At 35.6% G+C, this 20764-nt stretch overlaps 1 protein-coding gene across 1 annotated transcript in view; it reads right to left on the bottom strand.

Annotated features, from left to right (window-relative positions):
* Window positions 1-17808, bottom strand: part of LOC148953768 (C-type lectin domain-containing protein 161-like) — a 47838-nt gene extending 30030 nt beyond the window's left edge. The window contains exon 1 of the mRNA XM_089086808.1: window positions 17740-17808. Coding sequence (XP_088942934.1) covers window positions 17740-17794 — 55 coding nt within the window. The 5' untranslated portion in view covers window positions 17795-17808. The remainder of the gene's footprint in view (window positions 1-17739) is intronic.
* Between the last annotated feature and the right edge of the window lie 2956 nt (window positions 17809-20764).

Raw genomic sequence — 20764 nt, 5'->3', positions numbered from 1 at the left:
AAATATGTAGTGTTTAATACAATTCTCTAACTTATTTTCGGAGCGAAAAAGGTTTAAAATGTCCTATGGGTGGGGGAGTGAGACCACACAGATGATGGAGGAGGTGTAATGTCATGTTTGTGTGGAGTGTTTTGCGGGGTGGGGGGGTCATGATATGGTTGGGCTGCAAAGACATGAATCAATTGATTGAATGAAGAGTTTTTACCAAGAAATTACTGAAAATATCTTTTGTATTGGGAAGAGGTGTTGGAGAGTCTCAGGGGTTATCCCAGCAATAGTGTGGCACAGGATGGGAATTGAGATGGTGTATTACGGAGGGTTGGGTTGCAAAAACATGAATTAATGGATTTAATGTGTGATTTTTAGCTTGAAATTTCTGAGAATGTCTTAGGAATGAAGATGGGGTGTCAGAAAGTTTTGAGGGGTCCCAGTAATAGCGCGGCACAGGATGGGAATTAAAATAGTGCATTATGGAGGGTTGGGTCTTAAAAACATATTGGATTTAATGTTTGATTTTTAGCTAGAAACGTCTTAAAATATCTTAGGTATGAGGATGAGCTGTCAGTCAGTGCCAGGGGGTCAATAATATTGTGGCACATAAGGGGAACTGAGATGGTGTATTACGCAGGGTTGGGTTGTAAAAGCATGAAACAATGGATTTAATGCGTGATTTTTATTATGAAATGACTGAAAAATGCCGCACGACTCTCCCGGCTTCGTGTCAAATGTTGCAGGTGCTTGAAAAACAATGAAACTTGCTAGGGAACATCCTGTGACGTCAAGAGGATTTTGTTATTTACTGAAAGTATTTCTCTAATACAAAATATAGGGAATGGCTTTTTAGTCCTCCTGCTTAGGCCGCAAATCAGTTGGAAGAAAATTTACCTCTCAACTCCTGGCGGGATCAAGAACTATAGAAAAACAACAACTAAAGAATGAAGAAAGAAAAATATGTTGATCGTTTCGGACGAAAAATAAAATGCCATTAAGTTAAAAGGAAGAAAAATGTGTTGAGGGTTTTTGGCGAAAAATGTTAAAACGGTATTATCTGGCAGTGATGGTTGCGCAATCATTATGTGACCTTCATAAAGTGTGTGCTGCCATTAAGTCCAAGAAAAAAAAACGTTGTCCGTTTCGGGTGAAAAATAAAATGTCAAAAAATAAGTATTACATGACAGTGTTGCACAATAATTACGTAAGGTGTGTGTTCTCGTTATGTTATAAGCGGGGGTCCCCAATGGGTTCCTGAGATTGGGCTACATAAAATCGTGTCATGCATAATACACCTGAGCGTTTTAAACAGGGTAAGTCTTTTGACGTCATTAGAGTCCAGAGGGGTGTGTCGTGGGACTCTTGGCAAGTGTTTTCCCTTTAATAGAACTGATGATTGCATTATACAGGTGCGAGGAGCTCACCCTATTAATTTCTCTATTATTCGAACTTGTGTATTATCCCGACCATATTTCAAGAAATTGAAACACTTGGATTCTAGGAAATCCGTCTAGACATCTATATGACGGAAAACAAAGGCAAACTCCTGGTCCTCTCTCCATGGCCTGACCCCCACCCAAAAAAAACTTTTTAATAATATTTTATTCCAAAAATAATGGGGGCTGAACCCTAGCCCTCCCTCTTCGGCTCGATGCCCCCCCCCCCCAAACAAAAAATTAAGATAATATATTCCAAAAATCATGGGAACAATCTCCTGGCTTGCCCTTCATGTTCCAACCCCGACTCCCAAAAAAAGTTATTGCTATGTTTTGTTTCAAAAATCTTCAAAGCTTACCTCTGGCCCTTCCTCCACGTCCTCCCCCCTCCATAAAAACACCTTGATTAACGACATTTTATTGTACAAATTATGAGAGCTGACTCATGGCACTTCTTTTATAGCCTGACCCCCTGGCCCCATCCGCCCACCCCCCAAAAACAAACAATTGTCAACGATACTTTATTCCAAAAATCATTGAAATTTAGTCTAATTTTATTAGTTATTTCCAAGATTGTTCAAGACACCTATAGTTTTCACTACAAACAAGAGTTTGGTTACTGTCCGTTTCCCTAACGGCAAAACCAGAAAAGTCTACTGCGTATTTGGAGCTCTGCTGAAAACGAATTATATTTGCTGAAACAAATATTTTCTTTTGTACTTGTAACAATATTTAAATTAAAATGAATATCCCGGGAAACAAAATCTTTAGATGATTAGCTTTCAGAAATTAATTTAATTATATATCAAATTTTCAGTTTAATTTTATTGGTTCTTCCCAAGATTGTTTCCAGAAATATATATTTTTATTCTGGAATAAAAAAATATATTGAAATAGGGAATTTGAAAAACTTAGAACTTTTACAATCAAAAACAAGCAGAAACTAATTAAAAAAAAATTTCCGAAGTTGAATTTTTCAAAGAAGAGTAAAGGCCACATTAAACTTAAGATCAGAAGAAATAGAAACGTACAATTACTTAAACTCAAAAAGAAATATAAATAAACAATCATAGCAAAAGAAATTACAACAGGTACTAATATAAATGAATAAATAAGTCTTAAAACGAGTAAAGCTTAAATTGAATATGAAAATGAAGCTGAAAACGGCAAACCAAGCAAATCAAGAACAAAAATTTTTCCTATTGAAGTATGAATTAAACCCAAAAGAACAGAAATTAAATGAACAATCGTAGCAAACAAACTTGCAAAAGGCACTAATATAAATGTATAAGGAAATCTTAAAACGAGTGAAACTTAAATTTAATATAAAATCAAGCTTGAAAAAAAATCACTATAAAGAAGAGTTTGGGTATTGTCTCTTTTTCTCACTGTAAAAGTTTTAAGCCTACGGCATATTTGGCACTTTACTAACAACCATCAGTGTCTTGAACAGTCTCGGAAATTACAAATAAAATAAAACTGAATATTTGATATATTATGGTATTAATTTTTGAAATATCAGTAGAATGCTTATAATGGATACCACCGCTGCTATAGAAAACATTTCTAAGACTGCTATAGGAGCCACAGGCCTATTCTATGGATGCTCTACACCTTTTCAAAGAGAGTGAGTATCCCCTCACAATGTCGTATGGATTCTAGTACATTATGTTCCTTCCCATGCTATTTGGGGACATTATGTTCCTTGGTACCTTTCCAAGCAAAGCGATCGTACATGTTTTGAAACTATGGTTGAGATTGTATAATGCAACCAGACTGGTTTATGAGGCACCACCCATTTTTTTGGGGGGGGGGGCAATCAGAGAGAGTGGAGGCTATTCCTAATACGGTAAACTGGTTTGTAATCGAACTCGAATAAAAAGAGTGATTATCATAGCAGTTCAGATGATTAAGAGAATCAAATTCGGAGAGAATAGTTTATTTGAGAAGATATTAGCAAAGAAAATTAGTGGAAGGTTTACACTATTGGAGCTTCATGGTGGAACAGGTAGCTGCAGAAATGATACAAGAGTACCAAACGTGGCTGTGGAAATAACACGATGATGTAGACTAAGCCTTGAATGGGACGATATGTATGGTACATACGTGATATCATCAAGCAAATTTAAAATGGAGAAGCTATTATGCTTTGCTGTGAGACTGAATATTATGCCCATACATAGATTCTAGGCAGCATTAGATGCACTAGTGAAATCTATAGACGAAAAAAAATAGAATCAGTGATTATTATTGTTTTAATTATGCTAAATAATACTGATTCTAAATCAAAGATATTTTTTCATTTTATAGTAGACAAGTGTATATTTTTTAAAGTAGAAAAAAAAGAAACCAGGTTAGACTGAAGTTGGTTGTGGAGTGTTAGGACTCTAAAAAATAGATAGATTTAAGATAGAGCGAATCATGGGGAATCTTGTGTTTATCGAAAAACGTATGATTCTAGATGATGATTTTCTGGAGTTATCTATTCAAAGGAAGAAATTTTCTCAAGGAATGCTTATTGATATAATGAAAACTGATTCTCCATCATTAGACTATTGCATGAAGCTTTTAAGTTGTGGTCCAAATGTATTTACACAATTTATAGACACATCAAAATGATATTGTGGATATGCTTTTAAAGACTATTTTAGGAATTTAGGACTTTTTTTCATGAGAAAGATGGAGTTCAAGGATGAGTTCCTCCTCTCTCTCTCTCTCTATCCCATTAAATTTTTTGTTGGTAGCTCAGTTTCATTTGTTGGTGAGAGTGTCAACACATGAAAAAATGTTCCATACATGTCCACTATGCATGTACACACTGGGCAGCTGGTCATCATGTGAGAATTGTGCAATGATTGATGAGTATGATGAAACGTGCAGATTATGCAACCCGTACAAATTGCATAGAGGATATTCTATACAAATTAAAGGTTGTAATTCCTGTCTTGAAGTGGTTTGTGACTCTCATCCTAGAGGGCACCTATGCTCATAGTGAATTGTCACTATGATAAATGTAATCAGTTGGAGAATACATATCCTGGTATGATTGGAAAGAATCCTAAGCGTAATTTTAGTTTATTGCTAAGAGATTGGTATCGTCGTAGTTTTAGATTGTTCTGGGAGGAGGAGCTAGGTCAGCGATTCAACTGTTGGAACAACAAAAGAATTTGGTTTCTACGTCATTGTTGTGAAGACAATGGCTACTATGATTATAAGCCCACTGATTTTTATTTGGCTGTGACAGAATTTGATTCTTCACTTGAGGACACTTTTTGTGAAATTGCTTCAAATAGGCAAATTGAAACATGCGAATTCTATAAAATGAATGAGAATAGTATCATTGACTATACAAAGAGATATGACAAGAGTGAAGTTACACTCTACTGTAGAAAATGTGTACCTGACATTGCAGCACATCAGGATCAGTATACTGTGAATTCAGATAATCTACCTGAATTAGTTATTCTTGACAAATATCTATACCTAGAAGAAGATGAAATCTAAAGGGTAGAAAATTCGTTTTTATCATGTACATACATCATATTTATTAATAAACAATTTCACATACATTTTTAGATCATTTTATTCGTAGGGCACTAAAATCAATATTAAACACGCTTGTAAGTAAATTTTCCACTAGAAAGTCGGTCAATCGAGGAAAGTCAACGTAGATGTCAAGAAACTGCTTGTACGTATAGCCATGACATCTGAACATGAAAAAGAGTAAAGTATGAAAGCCACATGTCTTAGTCGTTAAATCCTGTACTCTCCTTTGATTTTGAATAATAGTTTTGCCACGGCTCTCAATAAAGTTGCTGATGTGTGGAGTGTAGAATTTATACGATAGGCCAAGAGGATCAAAGAATTCAATATTCTTCGCTGTTTGAAAGATGCATAGCCAATGGCCTGTCTTCAAAATCGATGGACTGCTATTAGCAATGATTATGGTATTGTTAACACTTGGAATTTTTTCAATGAAGTCTGATGGTATGCAATAGGACTTGTACTGGGACATGTATGGATCCATACTAAATACGTTGATTATTTGATTTGTGTTCAAGGTGCTAGGTCTAGTAGAACACTGCCGTCGGGTGTAATTTCCCAATAGGTTTCAAATTGACTCACTGATATTAGCGTGATACTCTCAGTCAAAGCATCGGCAAATGTACACTCTAAACTTACATTCCCTGTTTGTGCTATGCTCATATCCTGGGTCCCCGAAATGGTCCCAAATAGTTGGGAGTAATGATATAGGGATTGCATGGTCAACTCATACAGAGTTCTATAGGATTTTTTGTAAAATGATAGAGTGTACAGTGGAATACCATTCACTTTTCACACAAGGCTAGATAGACTGAAAAAATTAAAATCATGGGGGGATTCAGTCCAGGATCCAACGGCACTGCCACTCTTCACAAAGGCAAAATCAAGTTTTGGTGGGATTTCTTCATTAATAAATGATGAATCGGCATAGCTACGAGACCCGTTGGCAATGTGACGTTGATTTGTGATCGCATGGGGGACAAGAAGTTTAATGTTGTTGTCATTGGCTCTTAGCTTTCCACTGCCAATACAACAGAGCTCATGACCTGTTGTTTTCGGACATGAAGAATTGCCGATGTGATAATGACACTTGCATCGGTTGCTGCGGGAAGTGTTTTTCTCAAAATGAAATTCGACGGGGCTAGTTTTAGCTTTATGTCAATCTTGACATTGGGGGGTAACCATTGGGATATATTGAATATCTCATGATTTAATTTTCCAACTAAATGATACTCCTGGGTCACTGCAGTAGTCAGCTAACCGTCAGAAGCAACACCTGATCGATATTCATAGCGCAATGACTGTCCTCTCAACTCCTTATATGGCTTTGGTGTCATCATCATAAATTGTATATAGCTTGCATAGTTGGATAAATTATTATTAGTGCTCACCAATGTTCCATTAATAAATACATTAATTTATTTGAACAGGTTGTGTAGAATACAGTTTTCGTAGGAGAGACCATCGGCAGCAGTTGGAGTTGTATTATCTGACTTTTTCTTCACCGCAACATTTAAATCAATAAATGTTGATGACAAATCAATGAAATAGTCTTCATTGGAAAATATTTGAAAGTATATATTTTCCGAGAGGGGTTGCTGGGGATGAAAATGTTCATAGTAGCCATACTTGACACTAACATCAACATTATCAGCATTGAACAGACTCAATGAGGAACTGATTGATGGATGTGATTCCTTGTGGGGGAGATAAGTCATCTTAAGAGAAGAAATGCTTCTTTGATCTAACAATCTTTTTCTTTTCTGCTTATTGGTCTTCGTCGTTTTGTTCCTCAAAGTCCTTCTTGATGTCCTTCGCTTCCCGCCTGGGTACAGACTGATGAGTGAATAACTCGTACACATCCTTTTCAACCCCTTCCCAATTTGCTGAGATTTTAATTGCTCACCAATGGGTCTTGCTGAAGATCTAATATTTTCCTTAACACTCTCGTTGAAATTCTTACCCCCCCCCAGTCCTGTAGTGTTGAGGCAGCAAAATTTGATGTAGCAGGTAGAAGATATTTTCTGGCAAGGGGTAGTGCAGAACGAAATAACCTAGCAAACCAGCTAACAAGACCAAAGCCAGATATTGTAGTACGCCCATTGTAGTAGGCCAATCCATGACCTATTTGACGTGGACTCAGAGCACCAACATAGCAATTGATATCAGGACAGACAAATGGAATTCTTCTATTGTTCATTTTAGGTGGTGCTAGTGGTGTCGCCGACAATAGGTCGAAAATGACATATAATTCCTGCTAAGCCTTTTGTTATTGCTAGAGGATCACCCAATTCACTTCTTAGTGTTAACTGACAGAATTCCAAATACGAAGTGTTTACAGGAACATACTGAAGATGCTTTATATTATACTGATGAACAAGTTCATGATTTGTTTTAGCTCAAGAACACGTAAGAGGGGGACATTTGAATTACCAACTCTCGATGTTTCCACAAAGGATGCATCTAGAAATATGCAAGAGTCCGAGGCAAGACCAGGTGGATAATCAGCAAAAATAACTTGATCCATCCCGTTAACAGTGCCAGCGTTTTTCCCATTGATCGTATTCTGTGTAAAGCCAAGAACGTCTCTCAAATTATCATTGAGATGAATTATTTCAGTGTCAACAGGTGAGGTAATGTAAATCCTATCGTGTTCCATTGAATAATTCGAATGGAATTTAGCATTCCTACGATATGAGATTTTTCTATTGATTGTACGACAGAAATCTGTCATACTATCATATTCAATGTATTTCAATTTGACAAGTGGATATTCACTAGATTTAAGTGCTTCAGCCCACTCATACTTGACAAAGAGTGACCAATCGAATCGTATAACTTTCATGTAATACACACGATCCTTTCTCAGGATGTCATAGATATTTTTGAAAATACAGTCGACAAGAGCCACTTCAAACGCACCGTCAAATTTGATGGCGGGGGAGAGTTTCGTCCAAAAATCACTTGTTTTATTCAAGTCGTTGTAGAGAGGACTGGAAACGTTGGACATAAATGTTACGTAGAAATCATTGGGCATTGTCAATATCTTAAAAACCGATCCAAGAATCTAAATCAGAGTTGTATCCTAGCCACCGAACAAGTAACTGTTTCTTACCCCTGTGAGTACGAGTCTTTATTATCTTTTCAATTTGATAGATTTCACTATTATTTTTAAATTTTTGTAGTTCATAGTCATAAAAACCACCGAGAATCTCTTCATCTTTGGTATCGCACAAACGATAAGTTTTGGGTTTAGTGTCTAGGATTTTTGCCACTTTAAAAAGTTCGGTGGACCACAAGCAATTTCCCTTTTCAAAAAAATTAGTTGTTCTATTAATTCGTACAGTATCACCAACATTTAATTTTTTCTTGACAATCGTTTCATTGGGATATTGTTTAAGAAAAGTATCAATTGTATCATGATCAGAATGATGAACTTCTGTCGAGATTTAATTAGACAATGATCGATGAGGTCGCTGACTATAGATCAATATGATTTTATCTAAATCATGAATAAAAGCAGATGTATTTTTCATTGTACAATATCTTGAAATTAAAAGTCGAATAGTTCTTATCAATCGTTCGGCCAATCCTGCCTTTATAGGAGTATGGCTATCAATGAGCAGTGTATTATATTTCGCTAGTACTTTTGCAACATGGCGATTAACAAATTCACTACCGCGATCCGTTTGAATTTTTTTATATGAATCCTGTTCGAGAATACTTTCTATAGCCCGAGCAACTTCAACACCTCTCTTTGACCGGAATGGTATATGCATAGCGACTAAAAAAACTGATTGCAAATAGAGTGTACTTGTAGGGTGTATTTTGACGTCTTTGGATCTCATCTAGAATTAAGAGATCTGCTTGCATTATATGCAATAGGAAAAAAGCTTTAGTTTTTCGATAATGATTAGCACGAAGTCTAAGATTTCTAAGCAGAGTGTAACTTGATTCATTTTGTAGATAGTCTTGTACACTTTTAGTGCGAACACCAGTGACTTTGGAAAGAGTGGTGGGGGAACTTAAACTTCCCACTTCACCAATATTTTCATAAACACATTTCAGAACTTCAACCATTTTGAACGTAAACACGTAGGGTAACGTAGCACAACACGTAGCGCTACCCTTTTGTATACTAGTTGTTGGTGGTGGAAGTGGTGGTGATATTGACTTGATACGTCTTCGCTTTTGTCTAGCTATCCATGGTGTCCTCCTCCTTCTCCTCATTGTCAAATCAATGTTTCCACTAGGTGTGCTAGGATTTTCCAAGATTGATTTAAAATCTTCTTCTTCTTCTTCATGTTCATATTTTAATGGTGTTGACGACGAAGGTGTATGTTCATTTAATTTTTTTAGAATTTGCCTATTGCTAATAAGGCTTTTGGGGCAGTTTAATGTATTTAAAAAGTTGTATAAATGAGCGTCAAATGATAATAGTCCTTTACGATTTTTAACCATATCATAGATTAAATCAAGTAGATTATAGTTCTTGCCCTGAATTATAATCCCCTTCCCATTGATATCAACTTGAATATAAGCTTGACCACTTTCCATGAGATATGTTATGAGTCGTTTACTTTGTTAACTATATGAGTGGGGCCTTAGATTTACAATACTTGACACAATTGAATCCAATTACTCCGTCTTTAATTGCGTTCAAGCTGCAGCACCAGCTATAGCAGAAGAATCCTGAGAAGAAGGTTCCTTTTTGTGATCAATACCACTGGCCTTGTCACGCTAGGGCTTATGTTTGTCCACTCCGCGAAGTGCATCTTGAAGTAAAAACATTTTTTTATCATCCTCAATATTCTTGTTGTCAATGAATTCACTCAGATTGTATTCAAAGTTTTCCACGGGTGAGAGAGCAAGTTCTATTGGAGTCAATTTATAGGGTTTAGCTATCTAGAGAAAAGTGTTTACAAGTCCTGCAATTATCGGTAATTAAAGCATGAAAAAGCTACCACCCGCCTGAAGAGGACGTTTCCTTTTAAAATTCTTTCCTTTCTTTTTAGAGGCCAATGTACGTAAAATGGAACGATGTTGCTTTGCCTGCTGCTTAACTACTTCTGGCAGTTGAACATTACCCTCGGTCAAATTTAAACAAAGTTCAGATATTAGGTTAATTAAATCATTTTCAATACCATGTTTGAGTATGGGTTTCTTAAGTTGGAGTTTTGAAGTGCTTCGAACTGAAAATAAATGTCTATTTTCGTGAAGTTTCTTCAGTGTCATGATAGAAACTAATAGGTCTTTCTACTGTTCACGGGGAGATATACTGTAATTTCATTGTCAAAAATATATGTGACTGCACGCAAATCCTCGGGTGTATTTTGATTAAGATCCAATAGTTTATAGCCGTAGGGTTTATTAGTTGCCTGATTGTATGCTGAGAGTAGAATTTTAGGTGCCCGGGGTGCATTTGTTTATTGAGAGTTATTAATGAGCTAGAATCACGAACAACTCTGTAGATAATATAGTAGGTGCAGTTCAATGCCAGTGTTCGCATACATTTGCTCTGATGAAAGAGATTGTGTAGAACTAGAGTAACGGAAATCTGTTCATGACGAGAGTAAACAGTGAACAATTTTAGTACTTTCTACAGTTGTCGTTCAATAGGTTCAGGTGAATCGTCAATAATCAGCGAAGATTTCGGTTCAATAATGCGGAAAACATAAAGTCACATCGAGAGCTGTATCTAAACCAACATCGATATGGTAATTGTTTTTGTCTTGTCGTAGAACTCCTGTAAAATAATGTAACAATAGTAGATTTTTTTGGCTTTACCGCAAAAGTTCTATTACAAATTTTCATTATTACATAGGATAGTTCTGTTTTGCCGGAAATATATTATCCACAAAGATATAACCTAGCATTAGTTTTAAATCGATGAATGTTCCTTCCAAATATCATCAAAACATAATTGCAGACTATTGATGTATAATGACTGAATAATTTCCCTATTACTCCTACTACTACTACTAGTCCGTTCAAGAATAATGAGAAGAACAAAATCAATAAAGAATCATATTTCTTGTATTATTGACATTAAAAACAGCACTTTACAAATAATACATTACATAAGAAAACACATTAAACAAGAAAAATACACTTAAGAATTTATTTATAATAAAAAACAAAAACATTTATTTTAAAAATGCACTAGAAAAAAAGCACTAACAAATATACTTTTTTTTATTTGTAAAAAAATACAACATTTAATGAAAAATAAACTTAGAATAATATCACTTTTTTACACCATTTTTAATTTGAAGGCAACATAATGTATATTTACAAAAGTACAAAAAAATCTGCTCTAAGTAAAAAAAAAGATACTGTTGGTGGCGGCGACCCCCCCCCCCCCCGCTGGCGGGCTGCCGGGCGACCAAAGGCCCCCCCCCAAGTTTTTGGGAAATTCATTTTGTTGGACTTTACCCAAACTGAGACTTTCCCTTTGACTTCCACATTCGGCTCGGTCGGAAGTTAAATAGTGCCCCAGGGGGAGGGTAGTCACACCGTCTTGACAAACATAGATCATGTCGGAAATGGTACTCATGGCAATTTTTTCTTTATTTACAGTGAAGTTCCTGTAGTTTAACGAACGAATTGCCAACAATTTCGCTCGTGGAATTGTATTTTCAACAATACAATTCCTATAAACATCCATGTCCAAATTTTTATCCACATAGCACGTGGGTACTCCTTCGCAATGTTTTTTGATTTCCTCGTTGTGTGTCAGTATAAAGTACACCTTCGGACTTGCCTGCAGTAATATTTTTATTCAGGACAATGCTTCTTTTTTTCTATTCAATAGTACCATGTCCAGGCCAATGATTATAAAGGAAGTGCAATTTGGATCGGCAATAACTCGAGCACATCGTTCGGGATCGGTCACGACGTCACAACGATTCCTATTTTGAACACTTTCGCACATTTTACCAAAAGCCGAATTTAAAATGAGCTTATAGATTTCCTTTTTGGCTTTTCTCTGCGCTTCAGAACGTTTCTTGACAAAAGTGTCAACAAACGTTTTCAGACGACGTTGAGTACACGAATAAAATTCGATTTTTAGATTCCGTCAGTTTTTTTCCCAAATCTTTGAGCGAATTTTATTCGTGTACTCAACGTCGTCTTCAACATATCTCCACATAAATTCCGTTGACGGGAGTGTCATTTTAACAGATCCTGTAAATATTCTTCATACCTACATCGACCGAATTCAAGCACTTATTGAGATTCAGATTCAGAATTGGGAGGGTCAGGGGGGATTAAGGCATCAGTCAATCAAAAAGTTTATTTACAAAAGGGGACATTTTTCATTTTCATTTTTCAACTGTCAATCAAAATTTTTATCCCGGTTTAAATGAATTTGAGGGTAAATTTTTCAATTGGGTTAATAAATTAATATCAACTTTGGACACATTCAACGAGAGGGGGAGCGAGTCCACAATTGAGCGATTCCATAATTTTATATATTGAATATATGGATCTGAATCTCAATAGATTTAAAAAGAACTTTATTTTAAGGGGGCGTGTAGTCAACGAATAAAATGCCACCCAGATTTGTCGACTACAGGGGGCTTTCAAGGTTTCAGATTTGAAACGGGGCCGCAATACTTTAAATATACATTTTTAGCAGGAGCTCATAAAACATTGTAAATGATTCAACAATGAAAAATCTCGACAGACTTGCACGTAATGGTGGAAATAATTTCCCTAAAGTAACTTTTGATTGTTTAGAGGGAAAGTATCCGGTGTCCTTAAAAGAAATAACCATATTTGAAAAAGCAAACGAAAATCTCGGGTTGGGGATGGTTGTTCTTCAGTACGAGACAGAATTTGTAAATGGGGGAAAGAAACCAAATAAAAAGGGTTTTATATTCAGTTAGGACACCGTTGGTAGATAATGTTAAAAATTGAGTTTGGATTGTCTATGAGCCTCCCAAAGATGTAAACTCCTATGGTAATTTTTTCCCCGTTACGGCAATAAGTCAACTCTTATCCCAAGGCAAAAAAATATGGGGAATGTCACTATTGCCCCATGTGAGTTTCCTCATTTAGATCTGAACGAACATTCGCGGATCACATGAGATATTGCAGACTTCATGGCAATCAAAGAATAGAATTGCCGGCAGGGGACAAAGCTACTTTACAATTTAAAAACTTCCAAAATTCCCTGCTACAGATTGATAAAGTATCATTAGATTGTGAATCAAGACCCTTGGAGGTATCGGACACATCAAGGCCGAATATAGTCAAGGAACACAAACTCCTTGCGTGTTCCTAGGCGCATGCCCGACGCGATTCCAACAATAAAATGCAATTGGAAGAGTTTTTTTTACTATGGATGAGGAGGGTTGCATGGAGAAATTATTGGTGTGTTTAGTAAAAACAGCAAACGGTGCAATTTCACGATTGCGTCACACCAACTCCCCAATGTGGGGAGTTGGTGTACGGGCACTAGAAAAGAGGACAACTTGTTGGGTTTGTAGGGGTGCTCTTGCCCCAAAAGACGCTGTTCAGGATCATAATCACCGTATTGACCCCAATTCAACGGGGAAAAGTAACTTTCGGGGGTGGTCTCACAATTCATGTAATTTCAAAATTAAACAGTAACTCTTTCTTCCGGTTTTTATACATAACTCTAACTACGATCTGAAGTATGTGCTACCAGAAATGGCACATCTTCAAAGAAATGGAACTGTGGATGATGCATGGGTCATAGACAGTTTTTCCTACAAAATCATTCCGAAATCGTCGGAAAAATTGCTTGTTTTGGAATTTTTGTGGAGACATGTTGAAGACGTCGTTGAGTACACGAATAAAATTCGCTTTTTAGATTCCTTCAGTTTTTTCCCAAATCTTAGAGTGAATTAATTCAAGTGCAGAAAAACGATGACGGCTGCAACGCTTTCCCCCTTATCAAGCAACAATTTCCAAATGATTTATATGATTTGTTGACGGTCAAGGGCATATATCCTTATGATTATTACTGTTAGACATTATCTGTAAAAATACGGACAAAATATATGAGGAATTTAATCTTGATTTAGGATATTATTTTTCATCTCCTCATCTGGTAATGGACGTCATCCTAAAAATTAGCGGGGAAAAAATCGGACTGATCATTGACATCGATCTGCACCTGTTCATCGAAAGGTCAATGAGGGGTGGATACGTTTTTCACGGAGATGGTATCTTGGAAACTGATCCAATTGGAGAGAAGACGGGAACAAAATCGGATGCAGTGTTCCTTGATAAGAATTCCCTCTACCCCTCAGCCATGTCCCATTATGCGCTACCCTGCGATGACTATAAATGGCTCAATGACCCTGAAGCCTCCAATTTCCCCAGTATTGACTGTGTTGAGGAGAATGGGCCGGTTGAATGGTTTTTTGGAATTTATGGAGAGATACCAGTTGAGCTTCACGACTCAGTAAAGGATTTTATTTTTCCATGCATCAATAGACCTGTGTCTAGGGACTCTTTGAGTCCCCGCAACAGATGTTTGGTCGAGATGGAGGGGTTGCATTGGTCACCTTCAAAACAAAAACCTATTGCCGACCTCCTGCCGAAGAAAAATATTGTTGTACAGCTATGTGGCTTTAAAATGGATGTGCAACAACGGTTTCAATGTCACAAACAGTGTCCTCAAGTGGCGAATCACGTTCCGTCACAGCCAAATAAAAATCAGCGGGTTTATAATCCTAGTAGCCATTGTCTTCACAACGATGACATTGAAACCAAAATCTTTTATTGTTGAAGAAGTTGAATTATTGTACTGGCCCCTACTCCTGGAGCAATCTAGGGCCGTCATGATAGCAATCTCAGAGCAGTAAAAGAAAGTTAAGCCTACGACTCTTTCCAATCATACACAGGACATGTTTTCTCCCACTGATTACATTTATCATAGTGACAATTCAAGCACAGGTGCCCTCTAGGATGAGAATCACACACTACTTCAAGACAGGAATTACAACCTTTAATTTGTACAGCATATCCTCTATGCAATTTACACAGGTTGCATAGTCTTTACTTTTCATCATACTCATTAATCATTGTACACGTTAGACATGATGATCAGATGTCCAGCTTGTACATGCACCGTGGACATGTATGGAGCATTTTTTCATGTGTTGACACTCTCACCGTTAGAATTTAGCTGTGCTACCATTAGAATATTGAATGAGAGAGAGTGAGATAGATAGAGAGAGAGAGAGAGGAGTAAATCATCCTTGAACTCCATCTTTATCATAAAAAAAGTCCTAAATTTCTAAACTAGTGTTTAAAAGCATATCCACAATATCATTTTTCTGTGTCGTGATTAATATGTCAATAAATTGTGTAAATGCATTTGGACCACAACGTAAAAGCTTCATGCAATAGTCTAATGATAGAGAATCAGTTTGAATTATATCAAAAGCATTCCCTGAGAAAATATCTTCCTTTGAATAGACAACTCTAGAAAATCATCATCTAGAATCAAACTTTTTTCCATAAACACAAGATTCCCCATCATTTATTCCTTCATAAATGTATCCATTTCTTAGACTCTTTACACTCTCACAATCAGCTTCATTCTAACCTTGATTCTTTTTTTCCACTCTAAAAAAATTTACACTTGTCCGCTATAGAAAGAAAAATACCTGCGGTTTAGAAACAGTTTTATTGAGTGTGATTGCAACACCACGTGTCATCGAGTCTGCTTGCCCCCGGCAACGTTTTTAACAATCGCGCACATACGTGACGTGGATATATTTATGAACGCAATATAAGGTCTTGTATTACAACACAATTACTTCTCCATTTTAATTTTCCTAATGATATCACGTATCTATCATAAATCTCGTCCCATTCAATGTTCAGTCTACATCCTCGTATTATTTCCACAGCCACGTTTGGTGCTCTTCTATCATTGCTGCTGCTACCTGTTCCACCATCAAGCTCCAATAGTGTAAATGTTCTACTCATTTTCTGTACTAATATTGTCTTAAATAAACTTTTCTCTCATAATTCAATTCTCTTACTAATATGAACTGCAATGAAAATCACTCCCTATATTTGAATCAAATTACTAATCAAGTTATCGTATATGGAGTAGATTGGCCCCTAAAAATGGGTGCTGCCTCATTAAATAGTCTGGTTGCATTATACAATCTCAACTATAGTTTCAAAACGTGTTCGTTCGCTTTGCTTGTAAAGGTACCTAGGAACACAATACTCTCAAAAAGCATTGGGTGGAACATAAACCCGTAAAATTCATACAAATCTGTAAGGGGCTACTCACTCTGTTCGAAAAGGTGTAAAGCAGCCATAAAATAGCACTGTGATTCCTATATCAGTCGTAGAAATGTTTTCCTATAGCAGTGGTGGTATCCATTGTATGCATTCTACTAATATCGAGTGCAATTTTCATTTTCATTTTCAATGATTTAATAATTGGAAAAAAAATATTTGTTACATAATTCGTTTTCTTTGAAGGGCCAATGACGTAGTAGGCATTACACTTTTATGGTTAGGGAAAGGGCTACTATCCAAACTCTTGTATATAGTGAAACCATATTTGTCTTAGCCAGTCTTGGAAAGAACTAGTAAAATTAAACTTAATATTTGATATATAATAATATTAATTGCTGAAAGCTGATGAGTTCAAAATTTAGTTTTACTGTAATTTATATGTTTATGTTTAATAATGTACAAAATACAAAAGAAAATATTTATAATATTATTCATTTTGAGTAAAGTGCCAATAACGCAGTAAGTTTAAGACTTTTACAGTGAGAGAAGGAGGCAATACCCAAACTCTTGTTTGCTGTGATTTTTGTTCGTTTCAAGCTTAATTTGTATATTCAATTTAAAATTCACCCGCATTAAGATTTCTTTATTCATTTATATTAGTACCTATTATATGTTTGTTTACTGATTGTTTATTTAATTTCTGTTCGTTTTTGGTCTCATTTATATTTCAACATTAAAATATTTTTTTTTGATTTAAGCTTTATTTACATATTCAATATAAGCTTTACTCGTTTTAAGACTTATTTATTTATTTATATTAGTACCTCTCGTATGTTCTTTTGCTATGATTATTTGCTTAATTTCTGTTCGTTTTGGGTTTCATTAATTCTTTAATAGTAGTTTCTGGTAATTTTTAGCATTAGTTATTTGTAGGTTTCTATTTCTTCTGATTTTGATTTTAAAATGGCCTTTACTTTTCTTTGAAAAACTTCAACTTTGGAAAGTTTTTTCTTTAATTAAAAAAAAATATTTGTATTTCTGTGGGGAGGGGAGGCTGAAAATAGTGGGTAATCCACCAGAAAAGAAGTATTAAAGTAATGAGCAGAGTTAGTCACCAAATAAAAAATCAATATTCAAAATTTAAATTTTAGCGACAAACATAACTCAATTGTACCTGTCATCTTACTGGATATGGGAGGAGGAGCGATACTTGGTTATATCAGTAACTAATTCTGAACATTTTTCTGACTCATAAATTGTTTGTAAAATTTAGGAAAACTGGCCTTTAATTGTAACTCCTCGAAATAGAATTCTTGTTGTAATACCCCCACCTTCCTTGAACGATGATCCTGAATACGACTCTCATTAATTTATGAGAAAAAACAGGATTGAATGCTGAAACGGAATCCAATCTCATCGGAGAAATCAATCCTATAACATAGTTTGTCCCTTTATTCAACTATTAATAGTAACAAATAATAGCAAAATAGTAAAGCTCTATCTAAGTCAATGTAAGAGAATATCGACATACCTGCCCAGGCTGAGCTAATTAAAACAAATAACAAGCAAAGGAAAGGAGAAACCATTATGATTGAATGATTTTGAAACCTAAGGAAGAGACAGATTTGTACTGCGTTTTTATCTAAAACAAATACTGGCAAAACGTAATTTGTATGATTTCCTTTTTTCTTTATAAAACAAAGGTGATCTTTGAATTAAAGTGTATGTTGAATTATTTGGGGTAATATCCGGGGCGTTTTGCAAAAATGGCCCAAAGTCGACTTTTATTCGAAAATTAGTTTAAGCATATGGTTCAAAAGAGTTTGATGGGATCTACCGATTTATATATTCAAAATTAGCTTATCTTTAATTCTGATCAAGTTAAGAATTTTGCCAAAAGTGCTTATGTCCAAATTCGTGAAAAAGTATTATGCTAAAAAGGCTTAAATCCATTTTTTTTGGTAGTTTATGAACCGGCTTTTTCAAGATTTGTGCTGGGGAATCAGAGATTTTCTATAAGACCTTTCTTACTCGGACCTTTGGCATAACATTACAAGAAGTTTGGTTTAGTTCAGACACACCGTTCAATTCCAAGGAGATAAGCGTACAGTAGGTCAAATAAAGTTGACTTGTAATTTATAAGGGGCCACATTTCTCCCTTTTCCCTGCTTTTGAGTCTCTTTATTTGAGGGTCCATACCTCCAGAAAGTATTTGTCTGCAAACTTGAATATTGCGATTTTTAACTAAGTTTCCTAGTCCCTTCTTCACTCTTTGCCTTGAAGAGATAAAGTAAGTAGCTTTTCTGAAGAGGGCGTAAAAAGCTTATAAAAACAGAAAAATAATCACTGAAATCAGGATGAACTACAGAACCCTGAGAATTTGAGAAGGAGCAATGCCTTCAAACCTCGGATATAAAAGCAAAATTAGTCTTTCATAAGCTTCAGCCCTGGACGTATAATTTGATAGTACTTGTTTCTAGAGACAGGGAAAATTGTATATTTTTTTTTGTAATACAAGGGGCATTCAGGAAAAAGCTAGTGAGGTTGCATCCCCTTTACATTTGTCACTTGGCCAGATTTGGTCAATTATGACGTAGGTTGTAATTGTATCTGATATATGTAGTAGTCAAAACATAATTTTTTTTTTACTAGAATGATGTCTTATTTTTTGTCCCAAGTTGCTGTCGGAGACCTAGAAGTAACTGACTAGAAGTCTTTGGAACCAGGTGACACACATTTAAAGTTTGATGAAGACCATGCAAGGCTAGATTATGCATGCAAACGTGCCCGCTTACTGGGCAAATTTCATCAGGGATACCACAAGAAGATAACAATGAATTTTCATTTGACGAAAAAGGAAGAATTCAAAGATTTTGCTGAATTCTTCAAGAAAGTTTTTGTCACAAGAAACATCGACGTTGACGACATTGAATTCAAGTGGACTGAAATCTGCTGGTTCTGGTACTCAATGCATTTTGGATTAGAGCAGTCCAAAACTTCCCTCAAGGAAAACGAGCCATTTCGAACCAGAAATTTGTGAAAAAGGGGCCAAGATGCTACCATCCCAGTTTTTATCCAGACCTTTCCAAATAGTAACACGACCAGCAAAACCAAGTACCTCATATTTCTTCTTCAGTTCATCTTAGAGGATTTCCATTGAATAGTATGACAAGGCACTTTGCAAGTATACTCCAGATGAAGCTGAGCTTCTCCAAGAAGAATTTTCCTATTTTGATTTATTTTGGTTCGTCTATATATTGAACTGATGATTTGCAAGTGCAGGAATAAAAATTTAAAGGATTTAAGTTCACTTTACAAATTGGAAAAAGTGGAAATTTTGAGATTGTCGTGTCGCAAAAAAGGCCGAAGTCCCTTGTCATCGAAGTAACAAACAGTTCAACGATTTGTACACTTCTAGTGAGTTTCAATTTAAAAGTTTAATAGGAATCAGTCTTTAATGTTTCAAGTTTCTTCTGATTTGTGAGAAAGATCTTTGTTTTTTGCTCTCCTGTAAAATTAAGAAAAGTGGACTTATAACCTTTTTGGAAAATGCCCCGGATATGTGTTGAAAAGAATAGGATTATTAGGATTTCTTTTTAAAAAAAATGTAAGAACGTGAAAATCAAATGAGATATGTATAAACACTATCAAGAAAATCAGAAAAATGATTTCTTAAACAGAGATTTATTATGGATGGAGATAAGAGCACAAGGCCACAACATTTTGGGAACATGTGTGATTGACCCATTTGTTTAAAATGAACAAACATAAATTTTACTTTTAAATGAAACAAAGAAGCAACACTAAAACTTCAGACCTACAAAACTTATTCCGTATATTATTATTTATTTTTCTCCCACACTATACAATAGTATTATATTTTACAATAGCAAAAGACGTAAAAACACACAAAAGTTCAAATCTAAATAGAGAACATCCATCACAAAAGTAGAACCCTATCAGAAGGTACAGAACGAACACCCCTGCTGCCATCTACAATTTAGTTTAATGCTGACGGGACATAATTTATTCAAGGATTATCGATCGAGTCTAATGGGGGTCAAGGTCAATCGATCTGTTGTTGTTGTTGTTTGGCCACGTGTAATGACATGAGGAGTGATTTACATAATCGATGGGGGAATAATTTATTCACGAGCGTGGGGAATTATGAAACAATATGGTCATAGAGTCCCTAGGTACAAAGATTGGGTAATCGGTCAGTGACCTCTTTTTCCAAGGTCGATTTATTTGATGTTTTTCTCGGGTGGCAACATCAAATTATGGATGTTTTATGGTTTTTGTCAGTGAGAATTTGAAAAACAGGGACTTTGTCACATTTATGGATGTCAACAGCAATTCATGTCTGTTTTATGGTTTTCTCAGTGAGAATGAAAAAACAGGAATTTTCTCACTTGGATTTACATAATCGCTAGGGGAAATTATTGATTCACGAAGGGGGAATTAAGAAACAAACATGGCTTCATTGTTGTTTGGTTAGCTTAACCTGAGAAATTGATTTACATAATCGCTATGGAAATTATTGATTCACGAAGGGG

This window comes from Artemia sp. Qi Xiang Cuo, chromosome 3 (genome assembly GCF_049724085.1).
Source record: "Artemia sp. Qi Xiang Cuo chromosome 3, ASM4972408v1, whole genome shotgun sequence".
Taxonomy (NCBI): Eukaryota; Metazoa; Arthropoda; class Branchiopoda; order Anostraca; family Artemiidae; genus Artemia; species Artemia sp. Qi Xiang Cuo.
The sequence above is the reverse complement of the archived record's forward strand: the minus strand, read 5'-3'. Positions and strand labels throughout refer to the sequence as shown.